The 26,425-nt window shown below is 42.7% G+C and overlaps 1 protein-coding gene across 1 annotated transcript in view; it reads left to right on the forward strand.

Moving 5' to 3' along the window:
• The window catches only part of ANAPC4 (anaphase promoting complex subunit 4), a 259,145-nt gene that overhangs the window by 30,934 nt on the left and 201,786 nt on the right, over positions 1-26,425 (forward strand). Inside the window, exons 3-7 of the mRNA XM_085642313.1 lie at positions 9,938-10,070; positions 11,377-11,451; positions 13,804-13,830; positions 13,923-13,967; positions 19,074-19,158. Of these exons, the coding sequence (XP_085498439.1) occupies positions 9,938-10,070; positions 11,377-11,451; positions 13,804-13,830; positions 13,923-13,967; positions 19,074-19,158 (365 nt within the window). The remainder of the gene's footprint in view (positions 1-9,937; positions 10,071-11,376; positions 11,452-13,803; positions 13,831-13,922; positions 13,968-19,073; positions 19,159-26,425) is intronic.

The raw sequence follows: 26,425 nt of genomic DNA on the forward strand, positions 1-26,425 counted from the left end.
AGAAAAAGGAAAAAAAAAAGGAGAACCTGAGCCGGGAAGGACCGGAGAAGACCAGATCTTAACAAAGAGCAGAGAGGAAGCAGGGAACCTACTGAACAGAGTTAATTACAATGATAATTAGAGCAAAAAGTCAATTGAGTCACAGATTGCCGACGAGATTCCGTCCACTGACAACTCTGATAGTTAAATCAGGGATTTTGCCCTGTCTTCATCGAAAGTAGATACTGTTTGGCCTGAACCTCTGACTGAAAAAAGTGAGTTTGCCCTTTAAAAATCACTTTTAATTTGGCTGGGTTTATGAGGAAAATCTGGGCTCCCTTCGCCTGGAATTCGGGCTTCAATTGTCGAAGATGCCATCGCTGTTTGACTGTCTTCTGACAGAAGTCAGGACGTGCAAAGAAGCTGCAGCCTTTCCCGGTCCCTTTGCGGTCGAGCCTGGCCAGATCGTAGAGGGATTCCCAGGCCAGAAAGTTGTTAAGGGAGATCAAGATGGTACAAGGACGGTTGACAAACTGACACCCTGAGCTACGCTGGTTAAATGGGAAGCGATGCGCCCTTTGAATTTGAGTCTTCCAGTCCCATTGAGGGAGATATGGGAAAAACTCCTCAAAGCTCGAACACAAATTGGCGGATGTTAGAGCCTTCTTGGCCCTCCAGAATGCCCAGGATTTTAAGATTATTTCGCCTAGCCCGATTTTCCAGGTCAGTCAGTTTAAACAGAGTATCCTCTCTAGCCGATTGTATAAGTTCCGTCTTAGATTTCTGTGAGGCTAGTTCGTCTTCAAGTTGGGAAATCCTTGTTTCTGCTTCTCCTATTCTTGTGGAAAAGTCTGAGCATGTCTTGGCTATCCTGCGGATAGAGTTTTGTAGTTTCCAACAGGTCCCTTGTGTGCGGGAGCTTTCAACCCTTGCCTCCTCCCTATGTGCCATCATCACCTGGTAGATTGTAGATAAAGTGATTTCTTCAGGGCAATTAAGAGCTGTAGCCGTTCTAACAGATACTGCTCCATCCATTATGCCATTTTTATCTCCCAAGTCTGGTGAATAAGAATAGTCCCAAGACATAGCTTCTGTGACCTCCTCCGTCAGGGTAGGACAAGCAGAGATTGCTCTAGTTTTTTTTAACTGTCTCTGAGTTCAACTGAGAGTGATCAGCGTCACCCTCCCAATGGAAGCTACTGGTGTCGCTCCCATCACCAGCCCAGTCCTTGTCCTGGGTGTCATCTTCTGAGGAGTTAGATACATCAGACAAAGAAAAAAATGTATCCGCTGTGTCATCCTCCCTGTTAGGATCAGTGCCTTCCTTCTGGATGTTCAAGACTTCAGTTTTAGGTTTGTCTAAGCACTCTAACTCTTGCACTCCAGCTGAGGGAACTGCATTTACTTGAATGCATTGTGCTTGCTGTATAGAGATTAGGTCATTTTCTGGCCTTTCTGGAGAGTCAGTCAGGGTACAGCCTGAATCTTCGCCTGATAATGCCTGAACAGATACTAACAATTCTGCATCTTGAAGAGATAGTTCACTCACTGACAATAGCGCAAGTGAAGAGGAAGACTCCCCACTGACATGAGCATCCGGCACCTCTGAACAGCCGTTTGAAATGAGAGCTGGTGACTTTGATTGTGCGGATCCTCTGGCCCCCACGGGGGCATTGAGCAGCGGTTTAACCTTCAATGACTGTGCCTTGAACAGCACTGGTACAGTCTGTTTCCCCCGGCCAGCGGTGTGATTTTTGCCCGTAGACTCCATCACGGAAGCAGGCTCTGTCTGGGGATTGCCGGCCTCCCTGTTCTCGGCGGTAGAGTCAACTACAGGAGTTTTCGCCTGGTTTCCTGGAGCAGACGATGAGCCGCGGCCCCTGATGCTTCTACTGGATGTTTTTGGCGGCATGGTAGCGATTAACGGCGTCCGTACCACAAATTGCACAGCTGGCGAGAACGCAGCAGTTGCGAGACCGTTTAGGCTGCGGGATGTCAGATAGCAGGGGAGAGGGATGCTCCAGGTCCAAAACGGAGAACGCCAAATCATTCGAGGAAACCGGCCAAAACAGCTATGGTAAGTATCCAATTCTTTTCTGTTCAGGTAGCGAAGTTCTTCATTGCAAGAAGACAGGTCAGCAGTGGAGAGTGAGAGGGCAGCTCAATCAGCCGTCCGTGCGGCCGCCATCTTGCCTCCAACCAATTAGCTTTTTTTCAATTGTAGTTCTATACAAAGAAGCTTGGCTAGTATTCACAAACACAGCAAGATGATGGACGGAGTGCTGAAATGTTTCAACCACTCACCCCCATTCAAGAGATATGAGTTTTAATCCATTGTTCCTAGGATGCTTGTTTCCGGTCTGGGGAGGACCGGCCTGAAAGTTCAGGCTGGACTGGTCTTTTGGGGAGCAGGGTCAAGACTGATTTTCATATGGCTGGGTCTAAACTGGAATTGCATAGTGAGCTAAAAAAAAAACGATGTATTTAGATACAGATCTATGTACTGGGGGTGAATATTTGACATTGTTCAGCATTCCGTCATCAGACTAAAATCACGCCGACTCAGAATTAAAAGTTAGGTTGCCCTGGCAAATCGTATATACATTCAGTATTATACCTTTATTTCTACTCTGATTTTCTGGTGCAACATTACTTTTACCTGTGAGTGCCTATGAATGAGTTTTAAAACACACTTATACATCATGCTTCTATCACTGCACTGTAAATAGTTTGTATAAGTGAATATTTATAAACATAAAAAGCCATGTAAACAAGTACATGGTTTGGAAGTAAATCGCACAATTAGCATTAAAACTGATGTTTTGGGGAGGGAGATGGGGGGGGCGGGGTGACAGCCGAATGTTCTCTGCTTAAGCTAGTTGGAAATTGCTGATACCTAGCTCACAGACTGTGTATGATCTATTAGCACACTGACATTGTACATCGGGGTCTCCTTCCCCTACATGTTATTTTTACATACCTGTATATTTCAATATCTTTAAAATCAATAAAAAGATACTTGACAAAAAATTGATGTTTTACCTACAAATCAAAATCACTTAATGTTCTTTGTAAACATGCCCCGAAATCTGTTCTTGAATCAATCACATGCACTCATCATTAAAACTGTGACACAGCTAAAACAAAAAGTCAAACAAATGCTGCAACATTGCAGACAGCGCAACAAATGCAACGTCTGAGAATGAGGCTTATATAGCTACAATGTAAACACTTTATTCACGTGCATGCTTGCAATAAAATAAATTGCTACCACTAATGAAAATGGTATACTAGGAACTTACAAGTATGCACACAGCCATCATGATTGAAAGTTTTAAAAATAACGCTATGATGCGGCTAGCGTGGGCTACGCCATAGCTACTTTTTTTTTCTCTTTCTGCCATGCTGCTCTAACAAGTCTAAGAAAAAAACATAGACAAAGCTGATAGATCTCTCATGGGGGATAACTATTGGCTTTCTTCATTGAGTCACTGCACTTATTCAATCCTGGATAAAAATATTTTGTGAGGTGAAAAGGAAGTATGTTTTGTGAAACGTTTTTCAGGGTTGATTCCGATTCTCCGGGTTAGTTTATATGCAACTTTGTTCTGTGCATGTTTTAATATATGGCACAATGGTTCTTTATGCTCTTTGTGTTAGGATTCCTCCTCCTTTAATAGGCAATTCAGCAATTATACTATTTTGCTATTAAAACAAAATATGAGCTCAATTAGTTCTTTGTTTTGAAGATCCCCTGGAAGACAACAAATGGACATAAACACCTTTTGGATTAAGGCTTCCTATCCATGCACACACCAAGTAAAAACCAAAAACAGTGAGCGGATTAAAGAATTCTGAGTGAGAGTTAGATAAATATCTTTTTATTTAAACATTTGACCAATGGATTCCCAAGAGAGAAATTTCCATGGTAAGAATTTCCAATAAACATTGTCCTAGAATAGTATACAGAATGAAGATCTCCATCTCATGAGGGTAGTCATTGTTCTAACCTAAGGCCACAAACCTGGTTTTGTATTTAATTTGTTTAATAATAGCCCCACACTGGGTGCCCTGAGCACCTCAATGAATCTTTAAGCAGTCATAAGGGCTATGTCCTATGCCATATGTCTGCCGCCTTTTACCTAGCTGCCTGGCTAGCTAGTTACAGATGACAATTTGAGAATACCCGTCTGAATAGTGAATTCATGTTAACTTGAAGGTATCCAGATCTACATCTAACAGTGTTATAGATGCTCAAAAAGTTAGTGTTTCCGCAGTTAGTGCATGAAGACTAACAGTTACAAAGTAGATTGTCATCACACTGTCTTTTATTTGCACTTTATTGAAAAAGCAGGTTTTCAGGAGGTGTCTGAAAGTTTCCACCCAGCGAGCGTTTTGATATTCCATAGGGAACTGAGCACGATGTTTTTTATTCAGGTTGAAGTCACTGCTTAGAAATCCCCACATTTGAAAAAGTCCGCTTCAGCATGAAAAGTCACAGTGGTCTTGAGCAGACTTTTGAGTGCTTCTTTTGAAGCCATAGATTTGTACATCTCATTTCTATTCTAGAAATTCAAGTCTCTTGTCCCATTAGCTGCCAGTTATTTTAATGAAATGTAAGCATCTTTTTACTGGGGTCCTCAGCTATACATTATTTTCGTTTTGATAGTATATTTTCATCATACACAGTCTGTGACACTTGCAGACTTTTTCATAACTCTTCCAAAGTAATTGAGGTCCCTCCATACAGTTCATGTCAAAAGAGAGAACTGCATCTCAAAATCACTTGAAAGTAAGAACTAAAGACTGGCAATGGGACAGATACGACCCTTAAGTATTCCAAAAGCTGCTTGCTGAATACCTAGGTTTAAAGGCGTCTGTCTTGCTTATCTATTAAATTAATATTCAGTATTTGATTACTTGGATGATCTCATTACACTCTAAATAAAGCTCAAATTTTCTACTAGATCTATGTCCCCCCACAACCGGTTCATGTTCACTTTGAGTTACAATATTTTATAGGAAGGTGATGGTGGTTTGCGGCACCACACATTGATCTTTTTGTTCACCAGTAGATGGCAAACAATTTATCTAATTTGTTCTCCCCATTTTTACCTCAAATTAAAAGGATTAAAACATATTATTATCTTCGGGTAGGGCACCCATGGTAGGCAGGACACAGATTAAGTTTTGTAATTTGATGTGTGATGGGTCCTCAAAAACAAACTTGTCCATTCAATTCAAGCGCTTCAGAATACCATAACTCTGGTGTTATCAGGGCAATTTAAGAGAACAAAAACCTGTCTATTTTTAAGTAGGCATCCTATTTATTTTTTCCTTTACATGTTATACTTGTCCAGATCTCATTTTTAGCAGTGGCACTGTCTGGTTTTGTCAGCCTGTTTGCCTTTTACGCCGTCAGTTAGCCTGACTCTGCTGAGATGTGGAAAATAACTGAGCATCTTGGCATTTAGAAATAATTCCTCCATTAGTCAAAGATTCATGAAGCCTCCACCGAGGTCGGCGTTAAGGTGTCGTACACTACTTTTAAAACTACAGATTAAACTTGAAACAAATTTCTGTAAATACTATTGCCTAGTCATTAATGCAAGGGAGTGAAATACAGATTAGCCAGCCACTAATGAAGATCCAGTGTAGATTAAGTCAATGCCCCCCACCTTACCCTCTTAGGTTCTCACTGCCTGGAACAGTGTTCAAAATCCTTTGCAAATTTATAATAGGTTCAGTACTGGAGAACAGTATGTTAACTTTAACATTAGTTCTTTAGCATTAATATATTTCATAGATTAACAACCCATTCTTGTCAGCCCTTTTAAGACTATATTGTAACTTTGCATAGGAATCAGTAATGGCTACCAGATATGGAGCATATGGTAATCATTTCAAAGCTTTGCTTGTTTATGAAAAAACCCAACCATATGGAACTTGAGTTAAAGGCATTTAAGCCATTCTCTCAGTTTAGCAGAAGAAATGTCTTGTTTCCAGATTAGTCCTCATGCGGCAAAGCACTTTATTCTTGATTAGAAACTGCGTATGCACATCCATACGGAAGAAAATAAATCTCATGAAACTAAAGGTCTTTATTTGATAATGAAGGTGTACTGGTTAGACATCAATTACTGTGTACAATATGATACATTTTTTGAAGAGAGTTACTTCTTTTTGGCATGCGTTTGAGTAAAAAAAAAAAAAGACCATCAGTAAGTAGAAAGTAAGTTGAAAGCCCTAGTTTGGGTGAAAAGGTGTTACTGCTCTACCACTCTAGACCAAGACAAAAATAAAAATAAATGTGGAAGTAAGTGATTTCTTGCCGGCTGAAAATATTAATTCTGCAGTGTGCATTCTTTGTAACGGACCTTTGTGATAGTGCTGGGTTTCCCAGGTATATTATATCCCACAGGAATCGATATGTGACCGTTCTTTTGATCAGTTCATAGTTTGAGTCACAAGTCATTGGAAGGTAGTGACTCTTCAACAATGATCCCCTCACATGCAACAAGGTGTAAAACGTCTATGAAAATTAAAATCTGTTCTGAATCAGTATTTTTATATTTCCTTGATGGCCTCTTCTGCACAGTTTCATTTCATTTCACTGTGCCGTTATGAGTTTGAGAGAGTGCCCAAGATCCCTTGAATTACCATTTTTAGTGTGAGAGTTTTATCCATTAAAACCATTGAGTTCCAGACCAGTGGTCAGAACTGTAAATGACTGTACATTTTTATTGCGTGTTTAGTGCCATTTCTCAACACAAATGCTGGGGTGTAGAGCTTGGTGCCAGTACTGCTGATTGCCTGTCCTGCAGAATATCAAGTCTTAATCATATCTCAGTCCTTTTCTACCAACGCCTTGCCTATGCTGTCTGTCTCTTCTTTTCACTCCTGCGGTTATCATCGCATCACCCCAGCTTAGCCTTTTTTGTCACAGTTTGATTATCTTTTTCTTTATTCTTTCTCTCTTGTCTGCCTTTTTAGGTCTCGCCTTGCTATTGCGTAAGCGATCGCAGAGCGAGACTATAGGGGCTTTTAAAAGTGCTCCCAAAAAGCGGATTGCATGGCTAGCACGCGCACAATCACGCGCATCGTACCGCCATCCGCTTTTTGAGAGCACTTTAAAGGGTCCGCTCCCCCGCCTGGAATTTGCTCCCCGGCCCCCAAGCGCGCGCCCGCGACGCTCTGCCGGGCTTGTTGTACTTTCACTTTCAACTGTCGATAGTCATATGCCCCACACTGTTTCAGATGCCCATGAGGTGTCTGTTGCGTTTCAGAGATTTAAAGCCACCCGTGCCAATTGTGAATAGCGCTGCTCAATGCTTCCCCAGGTAATCCACTTGCATTCTGCTTCCTGGAATTTTACATGCACTATTATAAAAGCTGAACTACAAGTACCAGAACGCAAGTTTAAACCCAAGGACTGCGAGTACCAAAATCATGACTGGCTTATTTTCTCTGTCTAGATATCAGATAACTTTTTGGTGTGTCTGCTTTTGTTCCTTCACATACCTCAGTGGCAGGCTGTAGGCAAACTACCCAGTGGGTTCTCCCGTTCCTGGCACTATTTTTGTATTAACAAGAACAGCATAGCTGGTGTGTTTGTTTTGATGACAAAAGGCACATTTTAATGCCCTCCCGTCTTGGTTTGCAGCAGCGCCCTTTGCTTTCTTCTGTTTCACTGCCCGGTGGAGTTTTTAGCCCTGTGTGCTCCTTTTACTGCGCTTGGTTTATTTACCATGTAAAGCCATGCACACCGGTAACTCTGGCTTCTACAGGGAGCAGAGCGCCCGGTACTTTAGCAGGGTGCACAGGGGCTGTACACACCCACCCCCTCCCCTCCCGCGGCCTGCTGGGACCGGTGACCTTCAGAGGGCAGCTGACGTGGATTAGGCCGATAAGACATTTACTGGGCTTGTGTTCTTTAGGAAACCTGAAAACCGCTTTTTTTCCATTTGGCTTGTGTTTTTTGTGTCCATTTAAGCCTCATTGGAATCCACGAGACAAAACAAACACCCCTGGCACGCAGCACTGCCAGTCTGATCTGCCCCCGTGGGCATAAACCGGTTTAGAGGTGACCTGGTTCACCCAAGCACTTATTGCGGAAACTTTTCTTTGTTAATTTAGAAGTTCCAAGTGTGTAAAATACGACAACAATAACTTGGCAGTGAAGGAACACCGCGGTATAGAAAAGAAATGAGCTGCTTCAATGGTTCCTAACGTGGTCTATAAGCGCATTAACATAACTTTTTATATGCAGTTATTTTAACCCAAGTAAGGTGTAGAGTCCTTTTAAAATCATTTTCCAGATTTCAAGGCCGACTTTGTAGAGATTTGAATCTGTAACCTGCGGTTCTCGTCAGCGAGTGCTTAGCTCGCTGAGCTACCCAATTCGGTAGTCCAGGCTGCTTCTTTTAGAGAGCCCCTGTGGGTGCCCAGGTGTAGGAGCCACTTACATTCATTAAAGAGGTTCTTCTACTCGCTGCCTGTTTCCAGTTACAGCCTGCAGATCATATCTGTGATTTATGTTTAAATGTGCGCTCTCGTGACAAAGTTGTAAACCTGGTTGATTTGTTTTTGCTTTCTGCAGTTTTTACGCATCTTTGTCTGTCTTTGATGTGATATGCGGCCTTTGAGGCACGCCCGTGCCCCCAAGCCTGTATCGCCTGGCCCCGGGCCTCTGCAGACAGTTCACAGGGGCGCCTGTGTCTCCGAACAATAGCCCCAGAAGAAGCCCCCATGGGGGGCAAACAACCCGAAACGTAATATAGTTGTCAGGCGGCGGGGCTTGGCGGCCGCACTTCCGACCACAAGATGGAAATGTGAGCACGTACCAGGTGATGTCACTTGGTGAGGTGTCCCCTCCCCGTGTCTTGAGTGGTGCAGACGGGTGAGGAGTAGGGTGTCTGGACCTGTGGGCTACTGGGGGGGGGGGGGGGCAGGGTGCGGGGCTTTGCAGGGTTCAGCTACTAATCGTAGGTGCTGAGCCAACCTAGATCACATCTGATCCCGACTGCTGCAGACGCTCAGTGTCTCGCCTTTGTTCTTGTATATCTCTTTGACTGAACACTCCCGGGCTGCCCTGTGGGTGTAAAGTACTCCAAGGAACGCTCAGCTTTTGTAACAGAGTCCACCGTGTTTTATAACCCTGAAAGAGATGCAGGGAGACGGCGCACCGCCCGCACCCCCACGTCTCCCCACCCACCCGCGAGTCATGCCAGCCGCGACTGCCATTACTTGGGGGCTCCGACCTTGCAAGCAGAACAGCAAGGCTTGGTTTTACTCCGTTAGGATTAAAGAGATAGCGTAAAAGCTTTCTGTGTGCCGGTCAGCTTTATGGGATTTAAAGGGTTTGCATGTGGCTGTTTTTTTTCTGTGGCAAAAGAGCAAAACACCCGGATGGCTCTCTTGAAGTATGAACAAGCATTTGCAATGCAATAGGTCTTGCATTTACACGAGTTTAAGCTATTGGCATTGTAAATGACAATGCCTTTTATTTATGTTCAAAAAACAAAAATAAAAGGCATTGTCATTTGCAATGTCAATAGCTCAAACTCGCGTAAATGCGAGACCTATTGCATTGCAAATGCTTGTTTCTCTTGGGCTTCTGAAAATCTGATTATGCAAAATGAGTGCTGGTGTGACTGTGCCCACCACCTGCTACCACTAGTACAAATTAGGCTGTGAGTTTCTTTTTTTTAGTTTTTTCTTTTAGCTCGTCTGTTTTTTAGAAATATCCAGTGCAGCTATTCAAAACCCACTGTAAACAATACAAATTTGCCATCAGTCTTGGGTCTTTTCTTTCTAGGAAATGTTTAAAGATCAAAAGACTTGACCAGACTTGATGGTTATTTAATGTTTAGCACTTATCCAAAAAAGTCACCCTTTGCTTTATTTTAATACACTTCTTGTTGAAGAATACCTAGTAACCATTTTACTCTTTCTCCAGTCTTGGCATTTGGACTTGCTGACACCATGCGAGTTATACTGTGTGACGTTGAAAAACCTGAAAGTTTGCACACCTTGACAGTGAGCTCACCGGTTGCCTGCATGCACTGGATGGAAATTACTGAAGAAAACAGGTTTGTTAGATGTAAAAATAATGTACTTTTATCACCGGGGAATGGGGCTGTTGGTGCAGTCATATAGCATTTGCAACAGTCTGGTGTCTCTGGGACAAGAATAATGATTGTTGCTGCATGTTCCTGTAACGTGGACTGAAGTATTATGTTGTGCTATGTGCTTGTACAGAGGTCGGGTAATGTCCCTAATTGCGTTCGTCTCAGCGTAGCTCATGTTGGTGAACGTCTGATTCTTAATATTGCCTCGTTTTTTTTGCCAGATGAAAAATTGCATCTATGCACATCTAGATTAAAGGGTGATTGCTTTCTGTGCTTATTATTGGTATTTGTAAAGATTTTAGCTGTTACATTGGTGAGTACTGGACTTTAAATTACTTTGGTCGCAGTGATTACGTTTTTATCTTCCAATGGCTATATCTGGTTAGTACTAGTCTTAGTGTAACCAACAAAAGTGTGAGACTTATTTGAGAATGTGACTCCAGGTTGTTTACAGCTGAGGCAGTTGTTTTTTTCCACTCCAAAATGGTGTTTTCCAACTCCCTAATCTTATTTTTTTCTTGGCTAACTCAGTTATGAAATGGAAGCACTGTCTTTTGTTTTGGATTGAAGATGCAGATCATTTCCCCCTCAAAATGCACCAAAAAATTATTACAACCAATCTCACATTTGTGAGCGTAACTCCCACACCCTCCATCATTTGTGCAAGGTGAGGCATTGGCATGTGAATAGGTCGTTGACTTCCCCAAGGGACGAGCAGTGAAGCAGGGTATATTTTATGTATGTGCTGTGCATGGCAGCGTCCCCAAAGACCAGGACGTGAGGGAGGATAAAGAGGTTGGTACATCTGGGGGATTTGTTGAGGCGCTCAGTGTGAGGAGTAATTTGACAGTGGGAGCAGCTGGTATTTTGAGCGAGTTGGTACTGCCCTGGGTCAGTCTTGATTAGTCGGGACAGACATTTGTAATGCATGAGCTTCCTATGTCCTTCGTGGTGCATAAGTTAGCATGTGTGCCATGCTTCATGTAGAAATGGATGAGCTTCCTCTGTCCTTCGTGGTGCAGAAGTCCACATGTGTGCCATGCTTCAAGGAGAAGTGAATGGACACTGAATTTCCTTGGAGGTAACCAGAATGTCTTGTGTGGAATAAGCTATAGCATCGTCATTAATCTTACTAGGTTTCCACTTTATAAAACAGTATCAACATGTATCTTAGAAGTGTACAAGAGAATTAAATCTAAACTGACCCCGGATGTCTTTGACAAGCATTGCCAGAAGCATCCTTGACTGTTTTATTTTCTTCCTTCAGTGCTCTTACATCATTTTATAATGCAGAGGATGAATCTAATCTCCTTTTACCCAAGCTACCAGCATTGCCGAAAAAGTAAGTATTACAGAAAATTGTCTATATCCCCTTTGTACCATTGAAAAATCCCAACTTAACGTTACTGTGCTCTGTTGGTTGCTGATTAAAAAAAATGCAATTACATATACACTGTCACCGAATTACTCTGAATTAAGTGCCAAAATGCAACCAGCAGGCCAGGAGCATTCTGTCGAAATATAGTCTATTAATAGTCTATTATTAAAGCAATAGAAACACATAAAATACATAATTATTAAAGGTAAAAACATCACATGCATAGTGAATACAGAATTTTGTTGACTATCACCAATAATGGAAATGCAAAGAATGGTGACTAACAAAATAAAAATTGTACTTCATTTTCAGTCAATACTGCCTGTTCCAAATTAATTATTGTTTGCACTATGCATAAATCTCAAACTGTATACATACATGAAAAGAAGCCAGCCTTGGGGCCTGATTTAGTTCATTGGTGGATGGGTTACTCTTTCACAGCGGTGCCTGATCTCCCGTCCGCCAAAATATAAAGCAAATTATATCCTATGGGATTAATTTTTCCGCAGGTGGGATATCCATCACCATTGTGTTGCAGTAATCAGTCCGCCAAGATTTAAATCGCCCCCTTAATGGCTAAATCGTGTTGTCCGTCAGGATAAGCAGGCCCCTTTAGTAACTTTGTGCTTTGTGAATAATGTGATTCATCTTTCTTGTGTAGAAATAGATTTCTCAATATAAATAGATTTTGATGTATGATTTTTTTAATTATTGTATTTTTACCAAGGAATGTGTGCGATTCTTTCAAACCCGGATTCTTTGATCCAGCAGTCTTAAGTAATTATAGGCCAATTTCCTTGCTTCCTTTTCCAATGAAGATGCTAGAACGTCATGTTAGTAGGCTTCTCTCTTCATATTTGGAAATGTATTCCCTGTTGGAGGAAAAACCATTTAGCTTTTCAGACCTTGCCATGGCACAGAGACCGATTTATTGAGTGCCATGGACGAGATATGCCTGAGGCCAGACAGTAGTCAGTCCACTGTGTTAATCCTGCTTGATTTGTCAGCAGCTTTCGATGCTGTTAACCACCACACCCTGCTTGTAAGACTAGCGTATTTGGGTGTGGATGGTACCATGATAGAGTGGATAAAATCTTACTTGCAGGACCATTGCCAGGCGGTTGCTTTACCACCTTATCGATCGGCCTTCAGATGTATCTAACATGGAGTGCCACATGGTTCGGCTCTCAGTCCAATATTGTTTAGCGTATATATGACGCCATTAATCTCTCTAATAAAAATACATCCTATTATGCTAATTAACTATGCTGATGACACATAGCTGACCATGTCCCTTAATAATCAGCAAGATGTGCTAAATTCTTTTCAGTCCTGCATGGTAGATATAGTGAAGAGGATGAATGCAAACTTCCTCAAATTAACTAGGCATAAGACATGGTTCCTCTGTTGCTCGCCATATAAATTTCCAATGCTCAACCCCCTAATTTTTGGCCACTACCTACAAAGACTGAGATTAGCCCTTCTGATGATGATCATAATCTCGAAGTCCCTTTGACGAACAGATACACGTCAACAACATGGCGGGTGTTTGCTTCACACAGCTTCGTGGCCTTAGAAAAGTGTTCCCGGTGCTACCTGTGCACGCTAAATCCTTAATTGCGCGGAGCATTATACTTGGTCGACTTGACTATTGTAATGCGCTTCTTCTTGGAACTCCTAATTATTTGATTAAGAGACTGCAAAGAGCGCAGACAGTAGCTGCCAAGTTAACTTTAAACAGACACCGAAGTTCCTCAGCATCTGCTGCCCTTGGAGAACTCCACTGGCTCCCTGTGGAACAGAGGATTCTATTTAAGTCTATGTGCACCATGTCTATAGACCTTCAAGATAGGGTCCCAGTGACATTGCAATGTAGACTGAAGCGCTATATTACGGGGACATCTTTAAGATCTACCACTGCAAATCTCATTCAGATACCTAGATATCAAAAAGGTTTGAGCAGACAAGCCTTTTCAGTAAAAGCTGCTCAACTGTGGAACAAACTTCCACCTGGTTTAAGAGTGCATTCTTACTTGTTGCAATTCACGAAAGCCTTGAAAACCTGGTTGTTTCCAACAAGTAGATACCAGCACTAGTCCACCATTCTTGGTTGTTCCCTCTAAACATCTTTCGCCTCAGTGCCAGGATACCAATCTGTTCACAGTGTGCTTTATAAATGTTTTAAATAAATAAACCAGGCATCCTTTATTTTTCCTTTGAGCTGTTGACGTATTTAGCCATTTGACCTGCTTACTCATCTGATTGATTTCCCGAAATTACAAGTACTAACTCCTGAAACCTTTGTTTCCTTTTTAGCTACAGTGCTACAGCAAAGATCTTCAGGTGAGATCACAAATGTATATGTTTCCTTTGTGACTATTTGAATCATATATTGATTTATCTTGTTATAGTTAAACAGATATTTTCAATTTCAGTGAAGAAAAGGCTGATGAGATCCTGAAACTCTTGGGTGACGTGAGGTAAACCACTAGTCATATGTTATAAATTAATTGATTGTGGACGTTTATCGTATCCACTTACAGAAGCTGTTTTTAAATAGTTTCAGATCATGCATGGATTAGTACTAACACTGTATGAATAGGTATTCAAGGTTATGTACAGTGTATTTTTGTCGAAGTGTGGCGACATGTGAGAACATTGACATTGCATAAAAGGGACATACTCTGTTGGCAAGTGATTTGTCGTTCTGTATTGAGGATTGTGCTTTTGCGTATTTCTTCTGGCTTATCCAGCAGTGCCCTATTTATTAGGCAGGGTAGAGTGTTTCATTAGCAAGGAAAACTCTCCTTAACCCCAAATCCCAACACCTATCGATTACAATCCAAAAATTATGGAAAAGCCCACTTTAAGTTACCTCATTGACAGGTGCCATTTATTGTATGTAACTGCAGTGTAATGACTTTTCGAACATTTCATGCTTAATCCCCCACCCCCCTCCCTCACCCCCATTGTAACGTATTTAATAGTGATATTAAAGGGGTGCAGTAGAGCACATTTTCTATATTCATCTTGTTGATTCTTTTTGTTAAGTTTTAGAATGTTGTTCCTATGTATCTATTTTGTATATGGCGCATTTGATGGTCCAGGTAAATTGCCTTCATGTCTCCCTTTGAGAGACATGCTAATGGAATGGATTACCTTCTCACATTAACATTTAGAAAATAGATTAATAATTAAATGCAGTATGTACTTTCTAAAATTAATACCAGTAGTATTTATGGCGACCCTGAAAACATGTTTTGCAGATATATATATGATTTAAATTTCAAATCCATTTCGAACAGGAAAGAGGATGAAAGAAGTTCTGTTTTTTACACTTGTATAAGGTATTCTAGAACAGTGCTTTTCAAAAGTACCTTTAGACCGCTATCTCTGTTTTTATCAATTTTTCTTTTTTCTTACACTTAATGTCCTAGTCCATTGTTTTTATAAGCATTTTTTTCTGTTAGGATAGATATAAGGAGGACATTTGTTCAGTTATTTTTACCTTCTCCTGTTTCATCAGTCAGGATGATAGCTCTCTTCACCAAGTAATCATTTGGTGGGAAAATGAACAAAAAGGAATTCCATATGGGCAGAGATTTCCGCCAACCTTTTACACAACTAAACCAGATGAGGACCAGGGAGGATGTTTGCCTCAGGGCTCTTCATAATGAGGATGGAAAGCACCAATATCCCTTCTGCAGTGTTCATTTCTAAAGATTGAACCTCATCTCACTATTAGTATTCAAGTTCTTATTCTTGGCTTCACTGCTACTCTTGCATGTAGTAAAAAGTCTCCTCATTCAAGACAATAAAGATTTGGGAGCGCTCTTAATTTACTTGCCAACTTCGAGGACCTCTCGGTCTTCTTTATTGACCTCAACATTAAGATGTACTTGAGACGAAAGTTGTGGTGAAAGGTCAAGTCAGTATCTGTGTAGGATCTGACTATTTTTGCAGGGTCTCCGCCAGATTTTCCCTTCTGAGGCTGACCCATTTTTTTGGGCATTAAGGCTCTGTGCACTTCACCAGTGCTACAGTGCTTGAGCAATCTCCCCTAAAACATGTACAGTTGGTCTACACCTGATTGGCACATTTATTTTACTTATAAGTCTCTAGTAAATGGTACTACATGTACCCAGGGCATTTAAATTAAATGCTACTAGTGGGCCTGCAGAACCCATTATGCCGCCCACTGATGTAGCCTTTTGAAATATGTCTCAAGTCTGCCTCTGCCGTCTGTACTGCAGTTTTAAACTGCCATTTTGAATTGGCAAAATAAACCTTTTTTCCCAGGCCTAAACCATCCTTTTTAATACATATAAGTCACCCCTAAGGTAGACCCTAAAGGCCCATAGGCCAGGGTGCATTGTATTTAAAAAAAAAAAAAGGTAGGACATATGTTCTTAAGTTATACATGCCTTAGCAGTAAAAAAAAAAAACTCCAGTTAATTTTTCACTACTGCAAGGCCTATTTCTTCCATTGGATAAAATTGGGTGAACTTATTACATTGAATGAGGGCTAACCTTCGATTGGGAGAAAGTATAAATACCATGTTTAGATTCAATTGAATTGTAGTTTAAAGTCCTCTTTAATGGTAAAGTTGGATTTTAAGCCACCATTTTGAAAATGCCACTTTTAGAACATTGGTAGGTAACAGTACCAACAAGGGATTTGTTTGAAGGAACAATTTTAACATCTAAATATATTAGTCATATGGGATGTCTAAGCATGGCATCATACCTTAATTACAGGTTGTACACTTCATTTTTCAAGAAAATTAATTTCAGAGCACTGGTACTGGTCTTTATATCAAAAGTATATTGAAATTCAAAGTCGAAGAAAAAATGGTTCACAAAACAATCTCCACTTACTTTGACAGTAAAAACTACAATATCCTCCTGTTAATAGGCCATTCGTCAATGCATGTTAGAGCCCACCTTCATATTCTTAACGTGGAAGTCCTAGACCAAATTGGGCTTTTAAGGTGGTCCGAAACATGTTGGCATAACTAGGGTTTTTTTGAGACATTGTAACTCCATTACAAGACCAAATCTTTGTTTTTAGTTATGTCTAAGGTACCCACTTATTAAAGGAAATGTTCGTGGGTTTACCCTGAGACATTTGTGTCTCTTACCTCCTGGATCCCTGCCACATATCCAGTTAGAATTTAAGAACTCCCATCCTTTTTTGGGTTGAGTCCACCCTGGTGTGCTATTATACCAGGGTTTGGATAGGCGCCGATGATGAAGGATGCCACTATTAAGTGGATGAGGCATCTACTCCAAAATATTTGGATTTCCCCCATGACTGTCCCTTTTGGCAACTCTGTCCTAGCTGCCCGTTTGTGATTTTTCTGTCCTAACCATTCGTGCCTTCTACCACTGTCCTGGGTCACATCACTGTGAATGGCTCTGCTGTTGGGCTTTGTGTATTCCTTCCAGACAGTGAGACAAAAGGGGACTAGGTGTTTCCAGGATGGGCCATCCTACCTGAATGGTTTGGGGTGGAGCTGTTCCCAGCCTCACTTATATTCGAAAGGCCTTGCCTCCTGCACACACAAATGAACCTGACACTAGTCTTTCGGCACTTTAAACATCATGGAGCCTTGACAAAGGAAGGACATCTCTTTCCAGAACCAGATGTGGGGGTAGTATAGGGAATCCCTCACTTAAAAGGCTGGCATTATGTATAAGTATTGGATCTTCAGTACACTCCTGGACCTGTGGACACTACAGAAGGAGGACTGCCTTGTTCCCCTGAGGACTACCGTGCTGATTGAGGCCTGCCTTGTTCCCCAGATGACTGCCCTGCTGCTTGAGGCCTGCCCTGCTCTTTGAGAAGGAAGACTGGAGCTGTGCTCTTTTACCCATGATAACCCAAGTTTCAATTGTTCTGAGGTACAGGGGCACAACAAGCTCCAGAATCCTCCCTGCAACTGTCCAACTGACCTGCTGCAACTGGACCTATCCGAGCCTGCCGGCCTCTGTTAGAGTGAGTCCCTGATCCCCAAGCGGTGGCTCCACCTGGACCCTTGGTTGCCATCAGAGTGCACTCCTCTTCAGGACTAGAAGGAATCTAGTTTTGGGCTCTCCACGACTGCAAACTGGCCCATTCGCGTCAAGACTGCCTCTGGATCCGGTGAATGTGACTCTTTGCTGTACAGCGACACTCGGTGACTACTAGCAATGTGAGGTCTACACTTTGCACTACAGCCTGGGTGACCACCAACGTGAAGCTTAAGCGACTCCTGACCGGATCTTCGAGCTACAGCAACAACCATCTGTGATGCCAGGCCTGCTCTTCACTCTACAGCATGACCACCCATGATGATTTTCTTGGTTATCTCCTCCGCGGTCATTGGAACACTTTTGCCAGACTTTGAGACGATAACATTTTAAGCTGGAGTATCCTGGTTCCTGTATTCAACCCCTACTCCGTTGCAGTCGGCCTGAACTAGTGACTTCCCCCAATCTAGCATGACCAAATGATCGCTAGTTGTGCTTTGTGCTTTAAGGTGTTAGATCTACTTTAAAGACTTTAAAATTGCATATCTCCAGTTCTGCTGATTGAATTTTTGTCGTTCTGGTATCATTTTCTTTATTAAAATATACTCTGTTTTAAATTGATTACTGATTTTTCTTGTGATGTGTTTTCACTTTATTACTGTTTGTGTGCTGCATAAATACATTACACTTTGCCTCGAAGTTAAGCCGGACTGCTTTGTGCCAAGCTACAAGTGAGTTAAACACAGGTTAATTTAGTAACTTTTGTGGTTCACCCGGATGAGGATTGTTGCTTGGGTAGGGCTTTCACACAACACATCTAATCACCTGATTTCTTCCAACTGCGCTATAGAGTATTTGCACATTCTACCATTGGACGATGACATTAAGACACTTGCACAGCTGTTGTATCAACTGCCTCCAGCTATCCTAAAAGAAGAGAAGTCTGAATCATTCCCAAAAGAGGTCAATGACAGACAAGTCCTCAAAACAGCATCACCATTGACTTAAGAAAAAGTGGTAACGGATCTCCAAAGCCAGTCTCCGCCTGTCTTTTTGCGGGGGGATATCCACCACAAAACGACAGGCGGCAGGGCTCATCCTAATCACTACGGCGGTGCCTGCACGGCACCGCCGCAATGATGCACTGGTTCCGGGGTCTGCAAGGCGGGCAAAAAAGGACCGCCTTGCGGGACCATGGCAGATGGACTTTCCGTCCGCCGCAGAACCAATGTGATTCCCACTGCCATCCTAATTTGGCGGTGGGTGAATCACGTTGTGATGGCGGGAAGATCGACCCTCCCGCCATCATAATGAGCTTCTTAGTTTCTGCAGAGCCTTGATTTAAAAAAAAAAAAAAAGAAAAATAGCTTGCTCTAGCAGGAGATTTTTTTTAAATGTTGAAAATGGTGCTCTTTCAACAAATATTTTGCACTCCATATGAAGCTAAACAATCCTGGTGTGGATGACCTCTATCATAAGGTCGTTTTAAAAAACATCCTAAAGTTGTAGCAATTGCTGTGACACTTTGTCTGAGCCTACATTTATTTTATTGGTACAATGTATTTTCTTTTTAGGCTTAATGTCCTTGTTCTTGGTGGAAACTCTGGAGCCATAGAGATCTATGCCTATGGAATGTACAAGATTGCCACTATAACAGAGGTATGCTATTTTCAATTAATTTTTGTTAAAAGAAAATTAAACTACTCATGTCTTCTCTCTCCTCAGTATTCATATTGAAATGTGCACGCTTGAATTGAATTGAGACTTCAGCCATTTGTGGCACAATCTAAGGGAAGGTTTCACACATACGAATATTAAAAATGCTCTGCAACCTCATCCAGGACATTTTTTGAAACCATGGTGTGGAAGTTCAAGTTCTGGCCGCACACCCGCACTTCACCGCACGGCTGTTGGATAGAAGATCTCCGACAAAGTGCCCCTATTTAGGGTGCCCGTTGGTATTGCACTGCCGACCCAACGAGGAGCAGCCCAAATGATGAAGCATGACCCCTGTAAAAGGGTGTGTGAGGGCATTAAAATCCAACATATGAATTATCAATGCTAACTCTTTAAGCACGTATTGTTGGATTCTGTCTTCCTTGACTCTGTATATCCTGAATTTCTGACTCTAGAGGAACAGCATATTTCCGTTTTGTCCAAAAGAAGTTCAAGTTCAGTCATCACATGGCAAGAGGTTGGTAGAAGAAGACGCAGAGAACTGCCAGAGTTTAAGTTCTTTATTGATGATAGAAGATCCTATCAATCCATTGACCTCTCTTCCTTTAACTGTCACTTTCCTTCCCCCAGAGTCTTGAGCCACATTTCGTCACCCGGACATCCTGCAGCCGGTGACATCATAGTACCCATGCTCACACCTGTGCCAAACAGAACAAATGTGATTACCACACATGTCCCTCCTCAAACAATTCACCAGAACAAAACTGAGACTATATGAACCTTAAGTGATAAAACAATAGTGCATAGAACAGCAATTGCACAAGTGAAGATTACAGTAATGCACTCCAGCAAAGATTAGATAAAATCCCCCTAGTACTTTGGCTTCCTCACAGCCCTGCTGGATCTTCGTGCTTCAAAGTTTTCATTTGCAGACAAAGGAGTCTTACTGTCACCAGGCAAAACCTTAAACAGGACAACTCTGTTAAGATTCCATATTCTATGGTCCTAGGTTTGCACAGCATTGTTGAAAGTCTTAACCACTTGAATGCGTTTAGAAAACTTAATTACGCCCCCCCAAACCAGGGCTTGTAACTACGTCCAGATCTCTCGATCTGAAATCTCTTCACGGTCTGTAGTCCCCATGCATCTCCCATAATGAAGGTCCATTGTTGGGCAAACCATTGTAATCTGCCCCTGGTAGGGAAAAAGGGATATTTCTTACCTGTGGTTTCACCTAGTGCATTTGCTGGCTCCGCGGAAGTTGCCTTTGCCGCCACTTTCTCTGTTGTGACCTCTGGAAGGGTACAATCTTCCACATTTTTTATGGTCCTGCCACTGCCTTGAGTGTTTGTTTTCCTTTGGGGGTTGGAGCGGAACCTGAACCTGAAGAGCTGCCCCTACCTCTTCCGGCCCCTGCATTGGCCACTGAGCCTGCTTTGGGGGTGGATAGTTCACCAAGCCTGGGCTCTATTTTGATCAGGAGAGAGCACTGATGCTCCATTGATAATGCGCAATACGCATTACCTAGAAAGCACAGGGCCCTTTGAGCCTACCCCGAGATAATTGCGGGGTCAATGATCTGGCCTGATACCCTAACATCCTCTGCCATATCTAATATCTTCGTCAATGGACCCAGTACATCCAGGACCTTATCCTGGCAGGCCCGGCTGGAACGGTCCAACCGTTGTTTGGGGTCCTTAGTAAATTTAGTTATGAAGGGGGCCATTCGTGGATCGATGTCCTGTATGCTCGCCACCTTATTGGCCAGGGAGGGTCTGGGCATTCCGCCCTAAAGCGGCCCGGACCTCTTGGTCCATGGGTTTCCGAGTGCGGCTGGTAATGTATTGCGCTACCTTTGCCACGGGAACCCAGTCTGCGGAGTGGGGATGCTAAATATCCTCTTGGTTGAGCGTGCCCGTTATCCCCGAGAAGTCGTGGCCGCTAGTACTATCCAGCCTGGGTTTTTTGGTGCACCCTTCTGGTCGCCATGGTCTGCTTGGTCCTGGTTCATCACCCGAATCCTCATCAGGATCCTCTTTGTCATCCCCTGTATTGTCATCCACCCCTTGTTGAGGGTAGGGATTGTCCTCGGGGGTAATACCCAACTAGAATGGGCCTGAACCATTTTATCCTGTCGCCTTTTTAAAAAAGGGTTGGCGCTGTCTCTCAAAGGCATCGGATGCCTGAGCGGTCGCTTCAGGTGTGGGATTGGGCTTGGCTTTTTCCTTGCCCTTGGAGTTCCACGCAGCGGCCGTGGGAGGTTCTAGCCTTTAACCTGCCCCAGTTATGGATGCCACACTGCGCCTCACCGTCAACTCAATTATCCGTTGGCTCAGGGGTTCAAGGACTGAAGATACCGTCCTCTCCAAAGATGCATCTATGGCATCCACTAGTTCTTCATAGATGGGTAGCAATGAATGCTTCTCCTCCACCGACTCCCAAATGCCTCAAACTCCCCTCCCATGGTTGATCAGGTGAAAAATCTAGAGGTCAGGCAACCAGTAAACCAATCGGCAAGTGTGCTGATGGAGCAATGCAGTATTGTGTAAGGAAACCGAAAAAGACGATTTGCCTTAGCCATGGCTTGTTGGATTATAGATTAACTGGTCTCTAGATACACTGGCCGTGTAAGGGAGAAGCTCTGCGGTCGAGCCTCTTCACTGTACCACGTATACAATCAAGAAAAACCATATTGCTGGAAGCGATACGGGAATGACTTGCTGTCTCGGCGCGCTCAGCTCAATGACGGACTGTTCGTCATCGGAAGGGAAATCTGTCCACGCTGAGGATCGTGGAATGCCAAGAATGCTGTGAAGGGGGGGGGGGGCGTGCCTAAGGCGAGTGCATGCTTCACGCCTCCTACTGGGTCACTGGGGCGCCGCGGGTCCCAAGCCGGAAGACACGCAGGAAAAGCCGTCCTGAGTCTGCATCCTGCTGCAGGGAGATCTGGGATCCTGGCCACACACTGTGGCGCTGGGGAAACCCCTCCCTGAGCCTCCAGTGACACAGGAGACTCGGGCGAGACTGAAGGAGCCTGCGCAGATAGAGCGGCTGGAGAGAAGACCTGGTACTTAAATGGGAGGAAATGACCCAGCCACAATAGTAAACGCCGTCGGGAATTAACAATTATCCAATCTACCCAAAGGAGACAGTAACAATAATAATAACCACACAGCACTACAGCCCTCAGGCCCAATGAAGCAGCATTAAGGAGAGCACTTAGTTGGCTGCTGAGCAGCGAAGAAAGAGGAAGCGCTATTCCTTGATGTTGCTTATATGGGACTCTCTCTATGGGTATTTGTTTAATACTTGCAAAGACTCATGGGATTTGTAGTCTTTTTTTCAAATATTTTATTCTTAAGGCTGCTGAGCGGAATAAATGGAAAGAGTTCAGCATAATCTGAGCCTCTGGTCCTGACAAAAAATTAAAAAAGTACTTACCTTATTACAAAGACCTTAGACTTAAAATAAAATACAAACCAAGTATATTTATAGGTAAAATTGTCTTGATCTCCTTCTTGAGTCGTGTGTCCATTATTAATTACTGTTATGCAGCCTAAGGCTGCTCACCCTCTAATAGAGCCCTTTGGGTTTTACATTGAGCCCAGTACACATTTGGGGAACCCCTGCACTCTGTGCACAGTATTAACACCTAGTGGCAATCTCCTATACTTTTTTTTTTTTTTCTTTTTTTTTGTCCTCGTCTGCAATACCAACGAAAAGCCCATTCCGACCTAGGCACCCCGGGCTTCTGTTACTGCATTGGCTCTAGGCCAAACCAGGCCAGCTTCTTTGTACGAAGCTTGGTGTAATCATTGGACCAAGAAAACGTTAGACCAACCTCATTTCAATACCCCAAGATAAAAAAGTGACCAGATATTTTGGTTGTTATTATTCAAATGTCTCTGGTCTAAACGAGCCATACCGAATGCTGCAGCCAGCCAGTTCTCGTACAACGGGGGCCTAGAGTCTTTCCAGAGTTTGCAGATCTCCCTCCGAGCAATTATAATCAGGCAAAAGAGTAAACCCTTTTGTACACTAGAAAGCGAATTTGTAAGTTCATTATCCACACCAAAAAAGACTAATGCTAGGTTCAATTTAAGCTTACTTCTAAAGATAACTTCTAGAGCACTCTCCACGTTATTCCAAAATCCTCTTAAAGAGGCACATTCAAAGAATATATGTATATCGTCCGCCTCAGCAAACTCACTTCTTGGACACTTCGCGGAGGAGCAAGGGGCAAATCTCGCTATTTACTTGGGGGTATAGTAAAGTCTATTGATAACAAAAAAATGTGGTTTTTTTTAAGAGAGGCTGGCTTAACATACCTATATAAAGTTTGAAGGGATAAGGCATACAGGTTAATAGCTATATCGCCCAAAACGGATGAGTTGCAAATAAAGTGAGATGGGGGGTATATCTACATCATCAGCGTCAAGCAAACTCTTGAACCAATGTCCGACCTCCTTTTTTTTATTGGCTTTGTATTTTGCAGACGGTGTTTGATTTCCCAGTTACCACTTATGAGTTCCTTCTCGGCTGTGAACTAAGAGCACAATTGCAGATATTTGAATTTATAGAAGGAACTGCCTATTTTTTATCTTAAAATCTCCCAGGGAAGAACTCCGTCAGATGATATAAGGTCAGACCAAATCGTAATTCCTGCCTTTTTAATAGGTGATGCGAGACTGTCTTGCAGGCATAACGGTAACCTAGGAGAATCCCAGATGGGGGCAAAATCAGAATAATAACCGATCCCCCATCTCACTCTTACTCTATACCATATATTTAGTGCTGTTCTTAAACATTTTAGACGAACCTTGGTGCCGCAAACATCTAGAGGAATCCAGCCCCCCCCCCCCTCTAAGCTGGCCATCACGCTCAGAATCTTCCCCCAGTTGGTTTCGACCGTACTAGTGAGCAAGGAACGTATATTTTTAAACTGAAAGGAGACAGAGTACCAAAGCACATCAGGGAGAGCCAGACCGCCCTTAAGGAGCCTTCGTCTCAACTTCTTCCAGGATAGCCTGGCATTTTTATTGGACCAAACAAAACTTCCAATTTTACCTTGTATCTTACCCAGAAGTTTATTGGAGAAGTCGAGGGGAATAGTACTGAACAAGTTGGTCAATTTTGGCAAGATAACCATCTTGACAAGGTTTACCCGGCCATAAATAGTCTGAGGTAGATTCTGCCATCTAGAAAAGAGGTGGTCGATTTCCTTGGCTACTTTCCTCAGATTTATCAGAGGAATATCAACTGGGTCTTGAACTATGGTTATCCCTAAATTCCTTACTACTCCTTCCAGCCCAATTGTCTACACCCCAGGACATTACCTCTGTCTTAGAGGGGTTGACAAGATATCCAGAATACAGACCAAATTCTTCTAGAATAGCCTCCACCCTTGAAAAATACATCGGCTGGATTGTTGGTATATACCAGCAAATCATCCGCATATAGGGCTAACTTACAGCTGTAGTCTAGAACTTGGAAAGGAGTAACTTGATGATCCAATCTCAAAGCTTGAGCGAGGGATTCGATACATATGTCAAACAATAAGGGCGAAATGGGACATCCCTGCCTTGTTCCTCTTGTGATGTTAGAAGTAGGTGTCAATGAGCCATTCAAAAGTATAACTGCAGAGGCACCCTCATAGCATCTAGTAAGCGTCTGAATAAGTGTTGAACCAAATCCCATCATTCTTAGGGTTTCCCAAAGGAAAACCCAATTGACACGATCGAACACCTTGGCTGCGTCGAATGCGGCCACAGCCAAGGGCTCCGACCGTGCTGTTGCCAGATCGATGCTACCTATTATCTGTAACGTTTGTTCCTGGATATACCTTCCTGGAATTAAGCCCTTTTGATCTACATGTATCAACTGCGGAATTATCTTGACCAATATCCCCGCTAGAATGCTCATGAAGATCTTATAATCGGCATTAAGCAGGGAGATTGGCCTATAAGAATCCGCTTTGAGGGGATCCTTCCCAGGCTTTAAGATAAGGACAATTGTGGCCTCCTTCCAAGATTTAGGAATCCTACCGTCAAGACTATAGATGTAGTTAAATAATTCACGCATTCTGGGGATTACCTCATCCTGGTGCCTTATAAATTTCCCCAGGAAGAGCATCCGTCCCCGCAGCCTTATTATTCTTGATCTTTTTTTATGTATAGTTTAATTTCATCTTCCGATATTGGGGCATCTAAAATAATTCGGCCCTCCTCTGTTAATACTGATAATGTCCTGTTTCGGAGCCACTCTTGAATATTCCCAGGGCTAGAAATTGTCTCCTCTTTATACAACTCGGAGAACATGGAGAGAAGGCACCTTTGCATGCCCTCCTGTTTACAGGAGGTCACTCCAGTCTCATCAATGATCAGCCTGTTGATGTTATTCTTGGTCCGATCAGCCCTTACTTTCCATGCCAAGAGAGCACACGCTTTTTCACCATACTCATAATTTTCCATATTATGAGCTAACCACTGTGTTCTTATTTTGTTATCCAGCTTCCTCCTATAATCCAGACGTAAATGTTTTAGATCACTGAGGACCTGTGTCAGATTGTCAGGGTGACAATTCAATCTGTCTCCTTTAAGCTTGAAAATCTCTCTTTACAGAGTCTGAAATTCTAAAGCCTCTTCCCTATTCTTGGAACATATCAGGCTATGAACCTGTCCACGCAGGTGAGCCTTAAATGCATCCCAGACATAGTCTAGAGATGTTGAACCAATGTTATCAGAGAAGTAATCTGTTGTTGAGATTTTTAGGCCGTCGATGATTTCAGAGTTAGACAACATTGCCCTTTTCAGTGTCCACCTGAGGTTAGAACTTGACCTATTCCCTGAGTATGAAAAAGAGATTGGCGCATGGTCAGAAAGGATACTTGGAAGGACAGTGATATCAACTAAATTCTCCAAGCTCAACCTATCTATGAAAATGTAGTCGATTCTGGAAGAGTGACCATGTTTTTTACTAAAAAAGGTAAAACCTTGTTCTATACCTCTTTTTGCCTTCCAAGCATCTACTAGACAGAGCGTGTGGATCATATTGATCATAGCCCGACGGGAACGAGGGGCAGCAACATATTGACTATAGTTAGACCTATCCTGGAGAGGATTGAGAAGAACATTAAAATCACCTCCAATTATTACTGGGGTGGTGACTTCTGTTAATTTGGTCTGTACTCTGTATAGATAAGCTGGATCATCAATATTAGGACCATAATATGAAACTACAGTTAGATCGG

This window comes from Triturus cristatus, chromosome 2_2 (genome assembly GCF_964204655.1).
Source record: "Triturus cristatus chromosome 2_2, aTriCri1.1, whole genome shotgun sequence".
Taxonomy (NCBI): domain Eukaryota; kingdom Metazoa; phylum Chordata; class Amphibia; order Caudata; family Salamandridae; genus Triturus; species Triturus cristatus.